The 21,625-nt window shown below is 41.7% G+C and overlaps 2 protein-coding genes and 1 long non-coding RNA gene across 6 annotated transcripts in view; 1 reads left to right on the plus strand and 2 right to left on the minus strand.

The window, feature by feature from the left end:
* Positions 1-1,221: 1,221 nt before the first annotated feature.
* Positions 1,222-4,280, minus strand: LOC149979860 (uncharacterized). The gene is made up of 2 exons (XR_016484313.1): positions 4,224-4,280; positions 1,222-3,841 (listed from the first exon to the last, which is right to left on the minus strand). It is a non-coding gene; the product is annotated as an uncharacterized LOC149979860 (long non-coding RNA).
* On the plus strand, positions 3,143-7,875 carry LOC110536360 (protein PAXX). Of its 3 annotated transcripts, none has more exons than XM_090189153.1 (7): positions 3,143-3,471; positions 4,850-4,910; positions 4,999-5,048; positions 5,152-5,336; positions 5,512-5,562; positions 5,663-5,756; positions 7,435-7,875. In XM_090189153.1, exons 4-7 carry the CDS (start codon positions 5,186-5,188, stop codon positions 7,481-7,483), a joined length of 345 nt encoding a protein of 114 aa, XP_090045279.1. In that variant the 5' UTR covers positions 3,143-3,471; positions 4,850-4,910; positions 4,999-5,048; positions 5,152-5,185; the 3' UTR covers positions 7,484-7,875. The 3 variants fall into 3 exon arrangements, with proteins under 3 accessions (XP_090045279.1, XP_090045280.1, XP_021477781.2); XM_090189154.1 differs by having other exon boundaries at positions 3,359-3,402; XM_021622106.3 differs by lacking the exon at positions 3,143-3,471 and adding an exon at positions 4,210-4,517.
* Positions 7,876-8,127: 252 nt separating this feature from the next.
* LOC110536359 (ATP-binding cassette sub-family A member 2) overlaps positions 8,128-21,625 on the minus strand; it is a 129,674-nt gene continuing 116,176 nt past the window's right edge. For both annotated transcript variants that reach the window (XM_090189155.1, XM_036936262.2), the window contains exons 37-50: positions 19,413-19,528; positions 18,436-18,583; positions 18,073-18,196; positions 17,753-17,885; positions 17,500-17,620; positions 17,119-17,297; positions 16,521-16,662; positions 16,267-16,401; positions 15,823-15,926; positions 15,476-15,568; positions 14,797-14,899; positions 13,711-13,848; positions 13,243-13,452; positions 8,128-12,004 (exon numbers count right to left, since the gene is read on the minus strand). In XM_090189155.1, the coding sequence (XP_090045281.1) occupies positions 11,969-12,004; positions 13,243-13,452; positions 13,711-13,848; positions 14,797-14,899; positions 15,476-15,568; positions 15,823-15,926; positions 16,267-16,401; positions 16,521-16,662; positions 17,119-17,297; positions 17,500-17,620; positions 17,753-17,885; positions 18,073-18,196; positions 18,436-18,583; positions 19,413-19,528 (1,782 nt within the window). In that variant the 3' untranslated portion in view covers positions 8,128-11,968. The remainder of the gene's footprint in view (positions 12,005-13,242; positions 13,453-13,710; positions 13,849-14,796; positions 14,900-15,475; positions 15,569-15,822; positions 15,927-16,266; positions 16,402-16,520; positions 16,663-17,118; positions 17,298-17,499; positions 17,621-17,752; positions 17,886-18,072; positions 18,197-18,435; positions 18,584-19,412; positions 19,529-21,625) is intronic.

The raw sequence follows: 21,625 nt of genomic DNA on the forward strand, positions 1-21,625 counted from the left end.
TTTACCAAGCATCTGACAAATAAAAATGTCATGTGATTTCATCACAAGACTAAAACACACAGAATCCATCCGTCTGATCCAAATGCATGATAACCCTGGCCATCGAGTGAAGTCAAAGTGTACACACCATCACACAGGGGCAAACATTTAGGTGCAGAAACATAGACAGACAGACACACACAATAGGATTGGTAACCCTAACCCTGACAGCAGGGGAATGTAATCATTTTTCACATATCCTGTTTGGAGGATTACGGATTTTGTGCTCATTCCCTCCTGAATCAAGTAATGTTTCAACTGGGATATCTGGAAAACCAGGGAGTTTTGGAAAAGTTTTGCTACCCTAGCCCAAACAAACTAACATAATGGACATGGGAGCAGATATTCAACCCTAGCCCAAACAAACTAACATAATGGACATGGGAGCGGATATTCAACCCTAGCCCAAACAAACTAACATAATGGACATAGGAGCAGATATTCAACCCTAGCCCAAACAAACTAACATAATGGACATGAGAGCAGATATTAAGAAGAAGCCAAACAAGCGGAAGAATAAACTAAAGTATTTGTAGCTGTTTGCATCATACAATTGTAGATCTAACATAGCTTGTGTCAAAACAATGCAGCTCATTGAGGGGCGGACACACCCTGTTGACTAAACTGGAGCAGGTACAGTCGGCCAATCCGAGTAGCCGCCACCTCTGATCCCTGATGATTGCATATATAGAGAAGTGTCAATGTACAGGAGCCTAGCTCACGGCCATACCACCTTATACACAGACCAGGCCAGTGTCTCAACAGGTATGATAAGTAACAACTTTCTGATTTAGTCAGTGACATATATCGTAGTGTATACAGTCATATCTCGGTTTTGATTGTGTGTCTAGTATTAGTGTCTACAGCAGGGCTCTCCAACCCTGTTCCTGAGGGGTATTCCAGAAAGCCGGATTAATGAGTTAGCGAGATCTGTCAAAGCAAAATTTTAGCCAACTCCAATTCCAGAAAGAGAGCTCGACGTATAGTCTGATTAACAACCATAGCAATGAATGCTCTGAAGCAAACCTGTTACCAACTAGGTTCAGCCTGTCCTGTCCTGGTGAATAAGTCAAGGCTTCTCCTCCAATCAGATTCTTGTCCGTCACTATGGCATGTGCCTTTGCGGAAAATCCTAAAAGAGATATTAAAATAAATTTTTAGCTTTGCTTTTCCTTAGGGTGCTTTTTAGTCATTCAGTTTGTCATTCTTTTGTATTTTTATCTTATGTTTGTTGTGTAGTATTTATTGTCAGTTTTTTATTTGTTTTCTCCTGTAAAGCACATTGCGTTGCATTCCATGTCTGAAATATGCTGTATAAATAAAGCTTGATTTGACTCCTATAGGCCTACAAACTCTGTGTATTACTAGTTTCCTGTACAATGTTACCGATGCTGAACGACTTGGAAAGGCAACTGTGTGTGGAGCCAAAAGAAGAGTATGCTTCACATTGAATACCATTTTTTATGACTTTGTTGCATCCCCTGTCCCATTCCCTGTCCCATTCCCTGGCCCTCAACCTGTCCCATTCCCTGGCCCATCCCCTGTCCCATTCCCTGGCCCATCCCCTGTCCCATTCCTGTCCCATTCCCTGTCCCATTCCCTGGCCCTCAACCTGTCCCAATCCCTGGCCCATCCCCTGTCCCATTCCCTGGCCCATTCCCTGGCCCATTCCCTGGTCCATTCCCTGGCCCATTCCCTGTCCCACTCCCTGTCCCTCAACCTGTCCCATTCCCTGGCCCATTCCCTGTCCCATTCCCTGGCCCATTCCCTGGCCCTCAACCTGTCATATAATCAAGGAGGATGTTTACAGAACTTCCGGTACAGTAGGTTGTGGTGAGTGTTTTACTATTTCATTAATAAGAATAGGCAACATGATTAAAATTATAAATAGCCTAATCCATCCCGCAGATTTTCCAAGGGTCATTGGTGTTAAAACTAAACATAGAACACATTGTTGCCCGTGTTGTCATGAAAAGCGGTCTATGAATTCAATCAATTATTATTACTCATCCTACATAGGCTTTGGAATGGGTCTACCATTGCAACTGTGACACCAGATTTGTAATAAACATGCTCTATTAAAAGTGAAAGAATGATTAATAAATCACCCATGTGTGTATGCTAGGTCTATTAGATATTGGAATCCTGCCACTTCACTTAAACATTTATTCTGTTTGCAATTTTCTGCCAGGCTACCTCTCTGGCTTTTGCTGCTGTATTACTTTTTGGGGGGTAAATATGTTAACATATTCATTGTCAAAATTATTTATTGTTGTGGACTCTAGTCTTTTGACTCAATATCTGACATTTTTTCTGTCATTGACACAAGGACCTTTTTGAACGTTACATACATGCGCCAGTTGTCAGATCAACCAATCTGCGCTTTGGTGAGCCTAATTACTTAAACGAGAAGCAGCCAATCTGGAACCAAGAAATCCTAGACTCCCTCATCTGGTTAAGGAAAGACAGATATGTTCAGGGAATCCTGAATTTGTTAAACTATCTTTCTGGAAAACCCCCGGTAGAGCGCAATTGATTATAATAATTAGCTGGATGGTATGATGGATCAGGTTAGTTACAACTTTGGTTGAAGTGAAAACCTACAGCTCTCCAGGAACAGGGTTGGAGAGCCCTGGTCTACAGTAGGCTGGACCCATGACATTTTTAATAATGCTTTTTTCTGATAAAAACTAGTTCATATTTCATATTTGCTTGTCGTAGTTTTGAAGTAATCACGAGAAAAAAAACAGGCCTTATTTTAGGGCATTTTTCACCTTGCCAGCTCCTATTAGTTCTATTGAGCACCTTGGCACAAACTCACCTTCTGAACGTTCTATTCCCTGCCAAATGTTCTACGTCACAATGCCTGCTTCCCTGTTGTTGGGAATAAGACCTGCCCACGTTGCTGCGAGTTAAAATGTAAACAACAGCAAAAAATGACTCATGGAACTGAGGTCATCCCAATGTTTCCTATAGTGGAAATATAGGTATGTCTGTTTAGCAATGTGTATATTTAGATTTTATTCAAGTCAGACACCATTTTAATCATGAGAATCTCCTCTTTCTAATTATGTAAGGCTGGGCAGCAAGCTCGGTTGTCATCAAATGCTAGCCCCAAAACACCTTTTACCCTTGGAATGCTGAGCTCCCCCCATTGTTTTCCTATGGAGTGGCATGCCAGTCTATTTCCCCAAATATCTCACAATGTGTATATTTAGATTTTTTTCAAGACGGACACCATTTTAATCTGGAGAGTCTCCTCTTTGTAATTATGTAAATCTGGGCAGTGAGCTCGGTTGTCATAGACCAGAAATAGTCAGAAGTTCTCATTACGCGGACATAAGCACAGTTGACAACATCGAGGTGAAGATGTTTACTTTCTACACGAGTTGGGGATGGTTTTCAGTTTCGTCCGAAGAACACATTGTAGTGGTAAAGTAAAAATGGATTTTAAAAAATGTGTACCATTTAGGCGACATAGAAATCTAAGCATCACTCCAGTCAGAAGAGGCTCTGCGGACGTTCGATTCAATTCATGTGCTATGGGCTCGCGCTTGTGTTTCATCTTAACCAACGTTATTTGTCCGTTTTCAGCCTTGGGTGAATTTTGACTCGTTCTATTGTCCAGCCTATCTACGGTTTTACCGCATCTGGTCCCTTCTGTACAGATTTTCCACATGCCAGTATGTTGTGGAATGGGGTACCACTCCATTGTGTCGGCACTCAACTCTGTGTCGAACACCTGAAGTCCTTGACTTCCAAGCCATAGCAAGATATTATGCATATTACTGGACCACTGCACCTGTCAAATATGGAAATACAGACAGTGTCAACAATTATTATACAATGGCAAAATACCAAAGCCACCATCAATAACATGAACATGGGTAACAGGATTGGATTAAATAATAGTTATCTTACTAGCTAGCTAATTACCTGCTGGTTGAGACATGCAACGAAAAGATAGCAAGCTAGCGCACATATTTAGCAAAACAATCAATATTATCATTACCTTATTACCTTACATATTTAGCAAAACAATCAATATTATCATTACCTATTACCTTCCTAGGCTAGAGTCTAGACGAACATGTAGCTAGCTACACAGTTCAAACTACAATACGGTACCTTTGTTTACAGATCAACTTGTGTTTTGAAAAAGAACAGGATAAGAGGTAACATACGTGAAGCAGCTGCTCGGCTGCAAACACTTCCTGATTGATACTCCTACTTCACTGACTGGCTACACATTCAGCATCGAACCGTTGCACGGTGTTACAGAGACGTGGGCTAGCACTAGCAACCACTCACGCACAGTGGAGGTTTCCTGAACATAATATCATGCTGCCTACACCAACACAAGACATGGATGGAAATCGACCGTTGACCCAAATGTCTTACTGCACCGTGGTAGATAAAAATGACCAGTGTCAATTCATATGCTACACGCATAAATATTCGGAGATGTTCAATGTTGGGTGGGTGTTAATAGCTAGTCATTTCCGTATATCTAACCATGCTTTTCGAACAACGATAACTAGCTAGTTAACAGAGAACTGTACTAAATTGCTAGCTAGTTATTGGCATTTAGCTAGCAAACTAACATTACTTTTACATATCTCATCGATTTGGATGAGAAGCTCGTGCTGATGTGTTTTAGTTAGTGGCCAACAACAAGTATAAAAACGGCCACTAATGGTGCCAAGATTGTTAGAAGATTGCCACCTGTAACATAAATAAATATACATGATAGTTAGAGATGTTGTTGTGACATGACGGCTAACATCAATTGTTTGTTTTCCTGTCCCAGTTTGACAGATGCCTCTGATGTGTGGAGCACAGATTTCACTGATGAGACATTGAACCAGTTTGTAAGTATATTTATTTAACCAAACCTGCAAAGAGTAGAATTTCCTTTCATTATGTAATAACAAGAATGACACGCACGATTATTTTCAGAGACGAAAGTTTGCCTTGAAGTCAACAGAGGATTATATCTTGAAAATTAGGTATGTTTTTCCCATCCTATTTTAATCCAATGACCTCATGTACTCCTCGGGATCCTGTCTTCATAATACTTCCACATGTACTTCCTCCCATATCTTCTCCCAGGTCTGCGTGTGGCAGTGGGAGTGTGTCTGTATCAATGCAGGACAGCTGTGCAGTGCTCTGTGTAGGCACCAGTCCAGGGGACCTGAGTGTGACTCTGTCCAGACTGAAACAGCCCGAGGCCAAAGAGAAACTGAGAGAGCTGCTGTTTAGAATGGCAGACAGTCTGACTCGTTTAGACCATACAAGTAAGGTTTGGGACAGAGCCCTCATTCAGCATACAGAGTTATTTTCTTATCACACTGACTCTGATCTAGGGAAGTTCAAGAACTTGATAGTTTCTGGTACAGATTGCATGTGTACGCTTTGATCCTACACCAGCACTCCTTACTCAGTGTTCTCTGCTGTGTTGTTTCTGTCTAGGTGGCCCAGCCCCATTCAGTCCTGGAAAGAGTCCACACAAACGCAATACAGGTGTGCTGTGTTTTATTTTGTCTTGTTACATCACAATAAGACCATAGCTCGTCCTCATAGCTATAAAGGTGTAAAGTAAATGGTCATCTTGCTCTTTCAGATTTTGAGCCAAGGAGACAGCTGCAGAGTGGCCAAACTCTGGCAGTCAAGAAGCGTCTTCCAGGAGATTCTCTTATCAACCCAGGAACAAGAAGGTGCTGTACTTGTCTGAACCCTAAAGGGCACCCATGGTCCTTCATATTGCATGGGCCCTGGTCAAAAGTAGTGCACTACATAGGGAATATATAAAATATATTAGTTGTTACATACTCAAATCAAATGTATTTATATAGCCCTTCGTACATCAGCTGATGTCTCAAAGTGCTGTACAGAAACCCAGCCTAAAACCCCAAACGGCAAGCAATGCAGGTGTAGAAGCACGGTGGCTAGGAAAAACTCCCTAGAAAGGTCAAAACCTAGGAAGAAACCTAGAGAGGAACCAGGCTGTGGGGTGGCCAGTCCTCTTCTGGCTGTGCCAGGTGGAGATTATAACAGAACATGGCCAAGATGTTCAAATGTTCATAAATGACCAGCATGGTCAAATAATAATAATCACAGGCAGAACAGTTGAAACTGGAGCAGCAGCACGGCCAGGTGGACTGGGGACAGCAAGTCATGTCAGGTAGTACTGAGGCATGGTCCTAGGGCTCAGGTCCTCCGAGAGAGAGAAAGAAAGAGAGAATTAGAGAGAGCATACTTAAATTCACGCAGAACACCGGATAGGACAGGAGAAGTACTCCAGATATAACAAACTGACCCTAGCCACCGACACATAAACTACTGCAGCATAAATACTGGAGGCTGAGACAGGAGGGGTCAGGTGACACTGTGGCCCCATCCGATGACACCCCCGGACAGGGCCAAACAGAAAGGATATAACCACACCCACTTTGCCAAAGCACAGCCCCCACACCACTAGAGGGATATCTTCAACCACCAATTTACCATCCTGAGACAAGGCCGAGTATAGCCCACAAAGATCTCCGCCACGGCACAACCCGGGGGGGGGGCGACAACCCAGACAGGAAGATCACATCAGTGACTCAACCCACTCAAGTGACGCACCCCTCCTAGTGATGGTATGAAAGAGCCCTAGTAAAGCCAGTGACTCAGCCCCTGTAATAGGGTTAGAGGCAGAGAATCCCAGTGGAAAGAGGGGAACCGGCCAGGCAGAGACAGCAAGGGCGGTTCGTTGCTCCAGAGCCTTTCCGTTCACCTTCACACTCCTGGGCCAGACTACACTCAATCATATGACCCACTAAAGAGATGAGTCTTCAGTAAAGACTTAAAGGTTGAGACCGAGTTTGCGTCTCTCAAATGGGTAGGCAGACCATTCCATAAAAATGGAGCTCTATAGGAGAAAGCCCTGCCTCCAGCTGTTTGCTTAGAAATTCTAGGGACAATTAGGAGGCCTGCGTCTTGTGACCGTAGCGTACGTGTAGGTATGTACGGCAGGACCAAATCAGAGAGATAGGTAGGAGCAAGCCCATGTAATGCTTTGTAGGTTAGCAGTAAAACCTTGAAATGAGCCCTTGCCTTGACAGGAAGCCAGTGTAGGGAGGCTAGCACTGGAGTAATATGATCAATTTTTTGGGTTTTAGTCAGGATTCTAGCAGCCGTATTTAGCACTAACAGAAGTTTATTTAGTGCTTTATCCGGGTAGCCGGAAAGTAGAGCATTGCAGTAGTCTAACCTAGAAGTGAAAAAAGCATTTATTCATTTTTCTGCATCATTTTTAGACAGAAAGTTTCTGATTTTTGCAATGTTTTTGCAATGCATCTGTGGGTCCATTTGCAAAGAGCCAAATTTGTTGTTTTTCTGTCCTTTTTCCAGAAAGCGTCCAGCAACCGGGGTGGCATTTGATGATGAAGATGATCAATGATGATTTGCTAAAGAGAAATGACCACAGTTGCCTTTCATCCTCACTATCACATTTCTGCTGCATATAACAATTTAGTGCATGAATGTTATTTTATTCCACCGACACTACACCATTCGGCTGCAACATCATTTTAAAAATCTAACTATTTAATGCTGCCTGCTTTTTAAGGACTTTTAAGGTGTGTCCCAAATGACACTATTCCCTATATAGTGCTCTACTTCTGACCATATGGGCTCAGGTCAAAAGTAGTGCACTAATTATGGAATAGGGTGCCATTTGGAAAACAACCATGATGATCATTACCTCAATCACTGTGTGACAACTTGAAACATGGTTTTTAAGTGTATTTTAATCTTGATTTGTGTAATAAACATCCATTTAAAAAAGCAAAACGATCTCCTTGTGTGTATATATATAGATAGACGAAGAGCCTCTAACTATTATCATTGTAATGGTGCGGGGGGGGGAACTGTTGAATAATGTCAGTCAAAACTCAAATTAAACTCATATCACTAGTGTTCTCGTGACTTTATTGTAAGCAAAGTGCATATACTGTAAATGATTTGGTCCAAATACCTCATGTTTTCAAGGTAGCAAGTATACCGTCATTTCATTTATGAACAAACCGATAGAAAGGACTCAACTGATGGTACCTGATTTATTTGTTTTGTTTAAAAATCCAGATCACCAAACGTGAAGCACAGAGTACAGAAACACCATTAGAATCAGAAACAAGACCAAATGTTACATTAAGACCCAATTTAACGCGAGAACAATATGAACAGATGCTTTACAACAGACACATTTTCATAAAATATGAATATACATTTATATTCATATGCACACACATACTGCCTGGATAAATTCCAAAGCATTTTGCTACAGATGAAAGCTGAGTATTCACTAGAATGATTGAAGATGTATTTTCATCTCATAGTGTACAGTATTTGCACCCATGTGGATTTGCACCTAATTAAGTTAGGCTAACTGATATTTGCTGGTGTCTTAAAAAAAAACTCCTGTGTTTAGTTTTTTCTCCAGATACTTTTGTACAGTATGATCTGCACTGAAAATAAAACTTAGGGCTCGATTCAATCACTACCGTTGACATTTAAGGATCCTTTCCAATCGAGCCGACATGCAGTCCGAATCTAGTCTCCACTAACGTGGGAACATTGCCTTTAAATGTAAATCACTCTACAACTCAGATCTTCAGAGCTAAGGACTCAATCAAGCTCTAAGAAAATCCTCAATTGAACTTTTTTTTTTTAAACCAAGCTCTATGCTCATTGAAAACTTCAATGGCCTTTATCTAGTATGCACCGGGATGTGTTGGGTAGCAAGATTTAATTAGATCAAATAATGATGAACACGATCCAAAATGGTAGTCATGAAGTTTTAGATATATGGATAAAGAGCCTCTGTAAATCACTGCATTTTTCTGTTGAATAATGTCAGTAAAAACTCCTCAGGACATCATCAAATGAAATGAATATATCACACTCCTATTCTCATATCTTTATTGTAAGCAAAATGAATGCAAGCTTTCAAAGTGCATGTAAATTATTTGGTCCAAATACCTAACGTTTTCAAGGTATAGCTAGAACACCGTAATTCGATTTAGGAACAAAACCATAGAAAGTACCCAACTGATACCTGATTGATTTGTATTTTTTTGTTGTAAAAAAATCCAGATCACCAAACGTGAAGCACAGAGTACAGAAACAACAGTAAAATCAGGAACAAGACCAGGTGTTACATTAAGTCCAAAAATAACACGAGAACAACATGGACAGATGCTTTACAACAGAATAATGTCAACTGACATATTTTCACAACATATAAATATATATTTGTATTCATATGCACACGTACAATACACTGCCTGGATAAATACCAAAACATTCAGCTTTAGAGCAAAGCTGAGTATTCACTAGATTGACTGAATCATTTTTTCCATCCCATAGTATACAGTATTTGAAACCATGTAGAATTGCACCTAACTCTCATATTTGCTGGTGTCAAAAAAACATCAGTGTTAAATAGTTTTACCCCAGATACATTTATGTAGTGAATTCTGCGCTGAAGAGAAAGTGAAAGTATCCTAAATGTTGCTCTTTTTGAAAAAAGTCAAGCTTTGCTCAGGGAAAACTTCAAATACCTTGATCTTACAAATATTCAAAGATACATTGGGTGGCAACAGAAGTTAAATAGATCAAATGATCCAAAATGGGCCTAAATCACATCGATGTTCCTTTTGAGGTCCCAGAACTCTAGTTAAAGTAGAGCATCACGGTCATCATTCAGTATGAGTTAAAGGACACAAGTTTGTTTCAAGTTCAATACATCTTTCCTTACTGCTTTTCAGACACATAACATATACATAAACATATACAGATAGCATTACTTAACACATCTCAAAAACAGGCATTGTTTCTTGTTCTCATATTATTTCCTGGACTTCAGTAAAACATTTAACCTACTTTACATTCTGATGAAAACTAATTACAACAGTCTGTTTCCTCTACTTAATAGTAAAAGGATAACAACCCCACCACAGTCAAGGAAAATGATCAAATATGTCCAAGTAGGTCTCACATTAAGAAATCACCAAAACATATGTTAAATTACGTTGAATTAGTCCGTGAAATAAATGAAGTGTCCTCTGAGAAGAATAACGATATATTACAACTGGCTCTTCACAACACAAACACTCCATGAAAATATCCAGTTCAAATCACATGCCAACATACTATTCAATAACATAAACCTTTCCCTTCACTAATGATGTGGTGCGGGTGTTCTTTAAATGTGCTCCAACTTCCAAAAGAAATGTACGGTAAGCCAACTGCCTTTAAAGCATCTTGTAAATCATACAAGCCATTTAAGTTCAAACTAAACAATGATCTGAAAGTTGAACTTCTTTGTCTCACAGTGATACTAGTGCAGTAGTGAATGCTTGTTATTGTATATCTTGCACGTGACCTTAATTATTACATGAGAGAGTTATTATTAAGTTATTTTCACGGTTTTCAATAACTTCAATGATCTTGAGGATAACCTTCACTGTTATTATTACGTTGTGTCCAAACTGTGATCTTCTTGAAAGAATTCAAATCATTATGATTTGTAGAAGCACAAACTAAAGCATTCAGTAGAAAGTGCTCTATTTATCATGACGAGACAAAAATATAGTGTCCCCTGTCCAAATGAAGAAGCTTGAGGTTAAGGAGGCACCTTCAGTATCAACAAGTAGAGGCATTCTCTTAAAACAGGACATGTGGTGTAGCGTTCCTCTGTGACTCAATTCATCTAATAAAGTGATTTCAAATTAAAGGCCAACGATTCAGGACTCATGTCAAAACTTGGCACTTTTTCCAAAGGTCATTTACTTCCCTCTATAAACCATTATTGCCAAATCGATCACAGATCACACATCTGTCCCATATACATTTCAATATCTAAAATACATCTTTCTTCTTGCCACAGAAAAATATAGGTATTGTATATACTGTATAGGTATGACACAACACTGGTTTGACTGGTTTCATGACAGCATGCTCTCAAGGCAGGTCAATTATGCTTTTAAGGGGGGGGGGGGGCATCATCTCATCCTATATAGTGCACTACTTTGTACCAGGACCCTTAGCACCCTATTCCCTTCAGTACATAATGCACTTATTTTGAACAGAGCCTTATGGGGCCCTGGTCAAAAGTAGTGCACTATATAGAGAATAGGGTGTCATTAAGGATACAACCTTGTACTTTGGCAGGGACAGAACACATTTGACCAATGATGAACCACTAATTCACTGTGTCAAACAACTGAGGAAAGATTAAACTCAGTAAGGTGGTCATATCAGAAGCAATGATATGTTATTTTCTGACATCATCAACATTGAATGAAGCCAACCTACTAGCAAAGGCAACATGAATACCAAATCAAGCCTTGTGATTTTAGTCCTTACTAGACAGACCCCATTGGTTTTCAGTGTTCCCATTTATCAATACATTCTCAAAAATAAATACATATAGACATTCCTATAACAACATATCTCTATTAAAATACAAGCTTTCTCACTGTATCAGTATGCTTCCCATGATGACAGGGGCCTTGTCTTATGGACACTTCAGGCTTTAACTATGGCCAATGACTCTGTGACAGCTTTGAGAGGCTCACTTCATTTCTCTGTCATTCTCTTCTCTGTCCCACTGCATCTCATTCTCTGAGTCCCATGCCTCAGTCTCTGTCACTGTTAGGTGTTTGAGGATAAAAATAACACTTATCTTACTTTCCCCTGGGTAGCTGGAGACGGTTGTCTTCCAATCCAAAATAAACAGGTTCATGTTATTTCCTCATCCCATATTTGTCTATAGACATGCCCCCTATGAATTTCCTCCTTACACTTTGTCTGTCCAATCACAACCCCTCTCTGAGGTTCCTCCTCCCACTTTGTCTGTCCAGGCTCTCTGAGCTTCCACAGTTCAACAGAGTGTGTCTGTGTTAAAGGAGAGCTGCACCTACCATGGAGAAACAAGAAGTGGTTAGTAAGGGGTAAAATACAGTTACATGCAGTCCAGGGTCTTAAGAACAAATTCGTAACATATTGTACGAATTGGATTCATAACATATTATACAAATACATAAAAATAAAATAAAACGTTTTTTTTTTCAGGACGAAATGGATGGCGTGGTACACAATTGGATGACGTAGTACACAAAAATCAGGGAACCATTTTGTCTCATGAACACCACTTTTAAAAATACTGGCTGAAATTATATAAAAGTTCTGCAACATCACTTTAAGTTAAGTACTTCATACTTATTAAGTTGATAAGTGTGATATGCAAAGTGTGTCAATGTAGACAACATCCCGTCTTATGCTGCATTCATATCATCTCGTAAAAAGTCTATTTGAACGGCCCTTCAACTGGTAATTACATGTATATTTGTTCATACTGGTCCCCCGTGGGAATCAAACCCACAACCCTGGTGTTGCAAGTGCCATGCTCTACCAACTGAGCCACACGGGATCAATTCCTAGTGGGAAACTCTTCATTCATCCCTGAGCTCCAACTTCTCCCAAATGCTGAACCCTGATGTCACATATTAAGGAAATTACCTCGATAAAAGCATTTTCGGCAGTTAAATGCAACCACAAAACATTATTATTAAAAGCAATCTATTTATATGGTTTTTGAAGACAATAATTTGTTTGTGAGCACGATAGCTGTACTTTTAGTTTATGGTTGACGCAGCTTTTTTACGATTAGACATTTAGTGTTTCTCAATTAGTTTGAAGCACGTGAATGTTTTCAACTGATATTTACAACTTCACAACTGGGAATTACCACCTTCCCACTTGGTTATGAACGCAGCATCACATCCCAACAAGTATTTTCTCTCCTCTTACCCTTTCCTACCCTCTCACCCTCTGCCCACATCCTCTCCTCCCTCTCACCCTCTGCCCACATCCTCTCCTCCCTCCTCCCCTCTCACCCTCTGCCCACATCCTCTCCTCCCTCCTCCCCTCTCCCCCTCTGCCCACATCCTCTCCTCCCTCCTCCCCTCTCACCCTCTCCACCCACAGTTTGTTAACCCTATCCTCCTCTCCTTCTCCCCTCCTCTGCCTTTCCTCCTCTTTTTCTCCTTTATTCCTCTCTCCTAGTCTCCCCCTCACCCTTTCCTCCTCTTTCTCTCCTCTATTCCTCTCTCCCCTCTCACCCTCTCCCCTTCCTTCCTCCCTCTCCTTCCTCACCCTCTCCTCCTCGAAGCTGATGAGGCCCTCATCGTCATCACTCTCTAGTTCCTCCGGTTCTTCGCTGACCAGGGCGTCGAGCTCCGTGTTGGCCAGCCGGGGTCTGAGCAGGGTTAGCAGGCGCTGCAGTGGCGACTGGCCTCCACCAGGGGGCAAACTCTCCTGCTGCTCCAGGTTGTCGCTCTGTTTCTTTGCAAAGTTCACAAATACCTGGATGGAGAGGGAGGGAGAGAACACAGAGAAATGAACGGACAGACAAGGGGATATAATTGAGACTTTTTAGCATCAATGTTTGAGCTGCAAGGCCTTCCTCAAGACAAATAACAAACATGAAAGGGAGCAATGATCAATGTTTGTGCGTACACAGATTTAAAATCAAATTCTCTATTTTGCATATACATTTTCAATCTAATGATCTGTACTGTGTCCGTGTGGAAATGACTCGAGCACAGCATGACAGTAACTCACGTTGTCCAGTGTGGTCTGGCTGACAGAGTAGTCGTCTATTCCCAGCACCTCGACCACCTGCTCCATCTTACTGAACACCTGGGCCAGGGAGATCCTCTCTGACTTCAGCTGGAACTGGACCTTAGTGTGGTGGCTCTCCTGGGAACACATTCAATTCAATGTCTTTTCTTCCTACCACTGATTCTGCTTCTAGCGGCTATTTTAAAGAAGAGTGTGCTTGTAATAACTGTGATAACTGTAATAACAGTGATAATTGTAATAACTGTAATAACTGTGATAACTGTAATAACTGTGGCAACTGTAATAACTGTAATACCTGTAATAACTGTGATAACTGTAATAACTGTGACAACTGTAATAACTGTAATAACTGTAATAACTGTGATAACTGTGACAACTGTAATAACTGTAATAACTGTGATAACTGTGATAACTGTGATAACTGTGACAACTGTAATAACTGTAATACCTGTAATAACTGTGATAACTGTGACAACTGTAATAACTGTAATAACTGTGATAACTGTGATAACTGTGACAACTGTAATACCTGTAATACCTGTGATAACTGTGATAACTGTGATAACTGTGACAACTGTAATAACTGTAAAACCTGGAATAACTGTGATAACTGTGATAACTGTGACAACTGTATTAACTGTAATACCTGTAATACCTGTAATAACTGTGATAACTGTGATAACTGTAATACCTGTAATAACTGTAATAACTGTAACAGCTGTGATACCTGTAATAACTGTGACAACTGTAATAACTAATACCTGTAATAACTGTAATACCTGTGATAACTGTGATAACTGTAATAACTGTGACAACCGTGATAACTGTAATAACTGTAATAACTGTGATAACTGTGATAACTGTAATACCTGTGATAACTGTGACAACTGTAATAACTGTAATACCTGTGATAACTGTGATAACTGTAATAACGGTGATAACTGTAATAACTATAATAACTGTTATATGTGGTCGTTTTCTTCAACTAAACTCAGTTGAATGAGCTGACTGTAAGTCTGGAGAAGAGCATCTGCTAAATGACTAAAATATACATTTAATGTGCACCTTTAGTACAGCCTCAGGGAAATTCCTGTTGAAGAATCTCACCACCTCCTTCACACTGGAACTGGTCTTGGTCCGGACTGTGATCATATAACCATCACCAAACCTGTGGAAGGAAGGGACACAACCAGGGTGAGTTGACAAGTCACCCTGGGTCAATGACTCTTTCCTTGATTCCTTGTATCCTATCTCCTTGGCTCCTTTATCCAATAGGTTATGAGAAGAAGATGAGGAGAAAGGATATGAGGAAGTATGAATTGAGAAGGAGTCACAGAATACATATACATGTAATTGACTTGCCTAATTAAATAGAGGTTACATAAATCTCTCTCTCTCTATATATATATATATATATATATATATATATATATATATATATATATATATATATATATATATATATACATATATTTATTTATTTATGTATTTTTAAATAACAGGATGTGTAACAATCTGGGGGAAAAATGACAAGTTGAAAGGGTGGAGGAAGTTAAAAAAAAAGTCATTCAGAGGTGATTGCAGACTAAATTGGTACGCCATATGTCTCTAACTTCTGGTTGGCCTAGCAACAGAGAAAGGCCAGAGCATGCCCATTAGCTATGTGTGTGTGTGTGTGTGTGTGTGTGTGTGTGTGTGTGTGTGTGTGTGTGTGTGTGTGTGTGTGTGTGTGTGAACTTCTGACCTGTTCTTGAGGTGCTGGATGCTACCCAGGCATTTGAACCTGCCGTTGACCATAATGCCCAGTCTGGTGCACAGAGCCTCACACTCCTCCATACTGCAGACACAGAGACATTCCCATTTCACAGCTCCTCATTTCAGACATTTAGCAGACACTCTAATCCAGAGCGACGTACAGTCAGTCGCCTCTATCAGCAGCATCAGAACCAGGTAGAAACAAATTAGTGCAGGTGTGAATGCAAGGCTGGGAATACACAATTATTACCCAGACACCTCAATAATAAAGGTATTAGTATGCATATTAGCAACAAGTAGTATGCAGTACATGTCTGATGAGAATGAGTGTCTCACCTGTGTGATGTCAGCACCACAGAGCGTCCTGTCTTGAGGATGTCGAGGATGAGGTTCCAGAGGAATCTGCGGGCCTTAGGATCCATCCCTGTCGTGGGTTCATCCTGGAGGATAATCACACAGAACGGCATCTGAGTTATTTACATCCTGTCCCACAAAGAATAGGACACAATCAGAGTGTCGTATCCAGACCAGAATAATTGGATAAACTATCTACAGTATGTAATAATAATAATTAGGTGGGTGCTTATATTTGTCCTATTTTATTTGTCCTAAATATGTTCTGTCCATATCCCAATTCTCACTGTCATCTCGGGGATTTGAACAGCGACCTTTACGGTTACTGGTCCAACTGCAGGGCTACCTGCCACTTCTATGTGTAGAGTGGGATATCACAACATAGTGGTACATCTTTTAATGAGTGGCGATGAGGTTGAGTCTAACCAGGAATACGAGAGAGGGGTATCCGATGAGGGCGATGGCAGTGGACAGCTTGCGCTTGTTTCCCCCACTGTAGGTGCCAGCGGGCATGTCTGCATACTTGGACAGCTCCAGTTTCTCCAGGGCCCATGAGACCACCTGGGAAAAGACAAAAGGAAATAAATAGAGGAACTTTTCAACAACAATGATTCAGTAAAATCACACTGTAAAATGCGTAATGTGGAGTGTGTGTGTGTGTGTGTGCGTAGTAGCTGTACCCTTTCCTCGTCCTTCCAGGGGATGCCCCGGAGGCGTGTGTACAGCTCCAGGTGTTCTCTGGCTGTCAGGTCTTCAAACAGGGCGTCAAACTGAGGACAGTAGCCAATGCTCTGCTGCACCCTCAACAGCTCCTTCAGGATACTGACAACACAACACATGGACAGAGGGAGCCTTGTGAATCTCTCAACAACAACAACAACAACAACAGTACCTGGACCCGTATTCAAAAAGTATCTAAAAGTAGGAGCGCTGATCAAGGATCATGTCCTCCCTGTCCATGTAGTCTTTTCACTATGGATTTTAAGGCAAAGCTGATCTCAGATCAGCACTCCTACTCTGAGATACTTTTTGAATAGCGGCTCTGATACTACAAACTTCAGCTAACTTTAGCCACCACATTCTAACAATCAATAAAAGTGATGGGTGCATGTGAGCATTTTTTAAATGGGCAAATCAGCTTTAAAGACCCATCTGTCCCAAATGGCACCATGTTACCTATTAAGTGCACTACTTTTGATCAGGACCCATCAAAAGTAGTGCACTATAAAGGGAATTGGGTGCGATTTGGGATGCAAGCCCAGTGCATATGTAAAGTACCTGCTCCCCCCTATGAAGGCCTCTCCTCCCGTGGTGCTCTCGTCTCCAGTCAGCATCTTGAAGGTGGTGGTCTTCCCTGCTCCGTTCACACCCAGGAGGCCGAAACACTCCCCAGGACGCACGCCCAAACATAGCCGGTCCACAGCCAAGATACGCCCCATCTTCCTCGATTTGTACACCTGACAAACACAGGACATTGAATTCATTGATAACATTAACACCTTGTGAGATTCTGTTGACCTTGAATAGAGTGGGCTGGGTCTCAAATGGCACCCTGTTGGCTATTTAGGGAACCACTTTTGACTGGGCCCTATGGTGCACTAGATAGGGAATAGGATACCATTTGGAGTTAAATAAAGGGGATCTCTGTATCTGTCTGACCTTGGTGAGGTTGTCAATCTTCAGCATGTCGTTGTCAGCTTCTCCTCTCAGTACTCTCCTTCTCTCAGAGGCCACATCCTCATCATCGTCCTCTATGGGCTGGCTGCTGACTGGTACTCTCCTGTTATAAAACACACACACCCTCAGGGACAGCATGGAACTAGAACGCTGCAGTGGATCTTTTTGGTGTAATACACACACACACACACACACACACACACACACACACACACACACACACACACTCACTCACGAGGGTTTCCTGAGGAAGTTGTACTGGCACAGGATGGTTATGAAGAAGCCTACAAAGCCCTCGATTGTCATGGCAACCAGCCCTCGAGTCACAATATCCCACTCAAATGGAGACTTGATCTTGTCAAACTGACCTGAGAGAGACATAATAAAGAGAGATTAAACTTTCTCAATTACTTTTATTTATAAAGCCCTTTTTACATCAGCAGTTGTCCCAAACTGCTTAACACAAAGTCTCAAAGTGCTATAGACTAAACATTATTTTCCCAGATATCAAATGTACTGCAGGTACTTGGAATAGCATGTAGAACATAACCGCACCTATTTTAGCATAGTACTCATTGATGTATTCGTTGTAGGCCATTTCCATCAGGCCGTGACCCAGGTTGTAATTTGGGAAGATAAGGAAACAGGACTTTAGGTAGCTGTTCACCAGTTTCAGATCCTGCAGAGAGACCAAAGCAGTGTGAGGTAGTCATGTTAAATATACTAGATCTAATCATAACAATATTGCTGGAACTGCTGTAGGGTTGCACATATCTGTTCCCTTTCCTAAAAATCCTGGTTGGAGGATTCCATATTTCCTGCTTAGTGATTCCTTGGAAACCTGGGAATTTTGGAAAAGTTAGAAGAACTCTGCAACCTGTAACTGCTGTTATACCGTCAACAGAGGAAGAAACACACCTTGTCATGTTCAAAGAGCTGCAGCAGGAAGGTGGCTACAGTGGCAGTGATTCCTATGAAGAGGTTGATGACTATGAGGAACACATAGGCCGTGCTGGGCACCTCGAACCAGAAGGAGGCAGGGTACATGACAGGAGTTATAGACCACCTGGAGGGAGGGAGGGAGGGAGCGAGAGAGAAAGAGAGGGAGGGAGGGAGGGAGGGAGGGAGGGAGGGAGGGAGGGAGGGAGGGAGGGAGGGAGGGAGGGAGCGAGAGAGAGAGAGAGAAAGAGAGGGAGGGAGGGAGGGAGGGAGGGATGGGGGGAGAAAGAGAGAGAGGAAGAGAGGGAGGGGTGGGAGAGAGAGAGGGAGGGCGAGAGAGAGGGAGGGCGAGAGAGGGGAGGGTGCAAAAGAGAGAGAAAGAGAGAGGGAGGGAGGGAGGGGTGGGAGAGAGAGAGAGAGAGAGAGAGAGAGGGAGGGCGAGAGAGGAGAGGGTGCAAAAGAGAGAGAAAGAGAGAGGGAGGGGTGGGTGGAAAAGAGAGGGAGGAGAGAGAGGGGGAGAGGGAGGGGAGAGGGAGAGAGATACAGAGTGATATAACAGGTCATATTCATTAAGTATGCATTACAGTTTCTTGATATTGTCAAGGACAGTTATGCATAATGCATTACTGTTCTTAAAATATGTCATCAAGGGCACAATGTCTATGCTTTTTCCCCCCAGGTTCTGTCATAAATGATGATAGAAATGAAGAAATGGCTCCGGCAGCACCACAGGGGGCCCCTTGTGGCATTACACACTAGTGAATGTGACAACTCGGTTTCCTCTTGACAAGCTTTAACAAGTAAAGCAAGAAACTGTGTGTCCCAAATAACACTATATTCCCTACATACTGCACTACTATTCCCTATAGTGCACTATATAGGGGAAAGGGTGCCATTTGGGATGAACTGAGTGGGTAGAGAAAACCCGTGCCGTGTGGTAAGTAAAGTACACTCACCCGTAGAGGAGGAAGAGAGAGAGGACCGCGGGGAAGTTGGTTGGGGATGTGTACGCAGGAAGGTCAAAGACAAACAGGATAAGGACACAGCACGTGGCTGGCACCAGGTAGTTCAGCTAGGAGACAACAAGAGACAGGAGAGTTTCAGTTAGATTGGCTTCCAGAAATACACAATATCTCTCAAACATTCATAGAACCATCTATGTGTGAATAGTACACAACACAAGCAGGAAGATGACAGACAGAATGACAATCCACAAGGAGGGGTTCAGGGTGGAAAGCAAAGCAGTAGCAAACTGGATTTAACCTTGTAGTTGCATCAATGTCTGGGGTCCAGTTTACTGTAGAAAACGAACTACCACCTACTGTACACGGATTAAGCTGTTCAGCGGTTTAACTCTCAATTAAATTACATTTCAGTTTAAGGGGCTTTATTGGCATGGGAAACATATGTTTACATTGCCAAAGCAAGTGAAATAGATAATAAACAAAAGTGAAATAAACTATAAAAAATAACAGTTAACATTACACTCAAAACATTTCCAAAATAATGAAGACATTTCAAATGTCATATTATGTGCAAATAGTTAAAGCACAAAAGTGAAAATAAATCAACATAAATATGGGTTGTATTTACAGTGGTGTTTGTTCTTCACTGGTTGTCCTTTTCTTGTAGCCACAGGTCACAAATTGTGCTGCTGTGATGGCACACTGTGGTATTTCACCCAGTAGATATGGGAGTTTATCACAAATTGGATTTGTTTTTTAATTCTTTGTGGGTCTGTGTAATCTGAGGGAAATATATCTCTCTAATATGGTCATACATTTGGCAGGAGGTTAGGAAGTGCAGCTCAGTTTCCACCTCATTTTGTGGGCAGTGTGAACATAACCTGTCTTCTCTTGAGAGCCATGTCTGCCTACGCCGGCCTTTCTCAATAGCAAGGCTATGCTCACTGAGTCTGTACATAGTCAAAGCTTTCCTTAAATTTGTGTCAGTCACAGTGGTCAGGTATATTCGGCTACTGTGTACTCTCTGTTTAGGGCCAAATAGCATTCTAGTTTGCTCAGTTTTTTTGTTAATTCTTTCCAACGTGTCAAGTAATTCTATTTTTGTTTTCTCATGATTTGTTTGGGTCTAATTGTGCTGCTGTCCTGGGGCTCTGTAGGGTGTGTTTGTGTTTGTGAACAGAGCCCCAGGACCAGCTTGCTTAGGGAACTCTTCCCCAGGTTAATCTCTCTGTAGGTGATGGCTTTGTTATGGATGGTTTGGGAATAGCTTCCCATTAGGTGGTTGTAGAATTGAAAGGCACTTTTCTGGATAATGATTATTAGTGGGTATCAGCCTAATTCTACTCTGCATGCATTATTTGTTGTTTTGTGATAGGTTTCCACACTACATTCCTTCCATCTATAGCATTTCTCTATATTATTCAGTTCCTTTGGCTTTGATGCCTAATGATTGAGTATTTCTCTGTTCAAGTAGACTGTGATTTTGCTGTAATCTGATACAGGTGTCAGTGGGCTGACTGTACATGCTCTGAGAGACTCTGGGTTGAGGTCAGTGATAAAGTAGTCTACAGTACTACTGCCAAGAGATGAGCTATAGGTGTACCTAACGTAGGAGTCCCCTCGAAGCCTAACATTGACTATGTACATTCCCAGCGTGTGACAGAGCTGCAGGAGTTTTTGTTGGTTATGTTGTCGTAGTTGTGACTAATGGGGCATATGGGGGAGGGAATGATGTCACCTCCAGGTAGGTGTTTGTCCCACTGTGAGCTGAGGGTGTCAGGTTCTTGTCCAGTTCTGGCATTTAGGTCGCCACAGACTTGTACATGTCCCTGGGCCTGGAAATGATTGATTTCCCCCTCCAGGATGGAGAAGCTGTCTTCATTAAAGTATGGGAATTCTAGTGGGGGGATATAGGTAGCACACAGGAGGACATTTTTCTCTGTTGAGATAATTCCCTTTGAATTCCTAGCCAAATGTGAAATGTTTCTGTTTTGATTAATTTAATAGAGTGAGTTAGGTCTGCTCTATACCAAATTAGCATACCGCCTGAGTCCCTTCCCTGTTTCACACCTGGTAGTTTGGTGGATGGGACTTCCAACTCCCTGTTACCTAGGGCAACCAGTGGGTCCGTCTCCTCTATGCCACGTTTCTTGTAGGATGACAATGTCTGTATTTCTGATTTATTTGGGGAAGTCCACATTCCT

Source organism: Oncorhynchus mykiss, chromosome 11, assembly GCF_057628025.1.
Source record: "Oncorhynchus mykiss isolate SJ-2025 chromosome 11, ASM5762802v1, whole genome shotgun sequence".
In the NCBI taxonomy this organism is placed as follows: domain Eukaryota; kingdom Metazoa; phylum Chordata; class Actinopteri; order Salmoniformes; family Salmonidae; genus Oncorhynchus; species Oncorhynchus mykiss.

Bases quoted from the DNA above. Each gene is read 5' to 3' on its own strand.
- LOC110536360 (XM_021622106.3), top strand. From the start codon at position 4,381: ATGCTGCCTACACCAACACAAGACATGGATGGAAATCGACCGTTGACC. The intron at 5,337-5,511 runs GTAAGGTTTGGG...GTTTCTGTCTAG, and splicing joins GACTCGTTTAGACCATACAA to GTGGCCCAGCCCCATTCAGT. The intron at 5,563-5,662 runs GTGTGCTGTGTT...TTGCTCTTTCAG, and splicing joins TCCACACAAACGCAATACAG to ATTTTGAGCCAAGGAGACAG.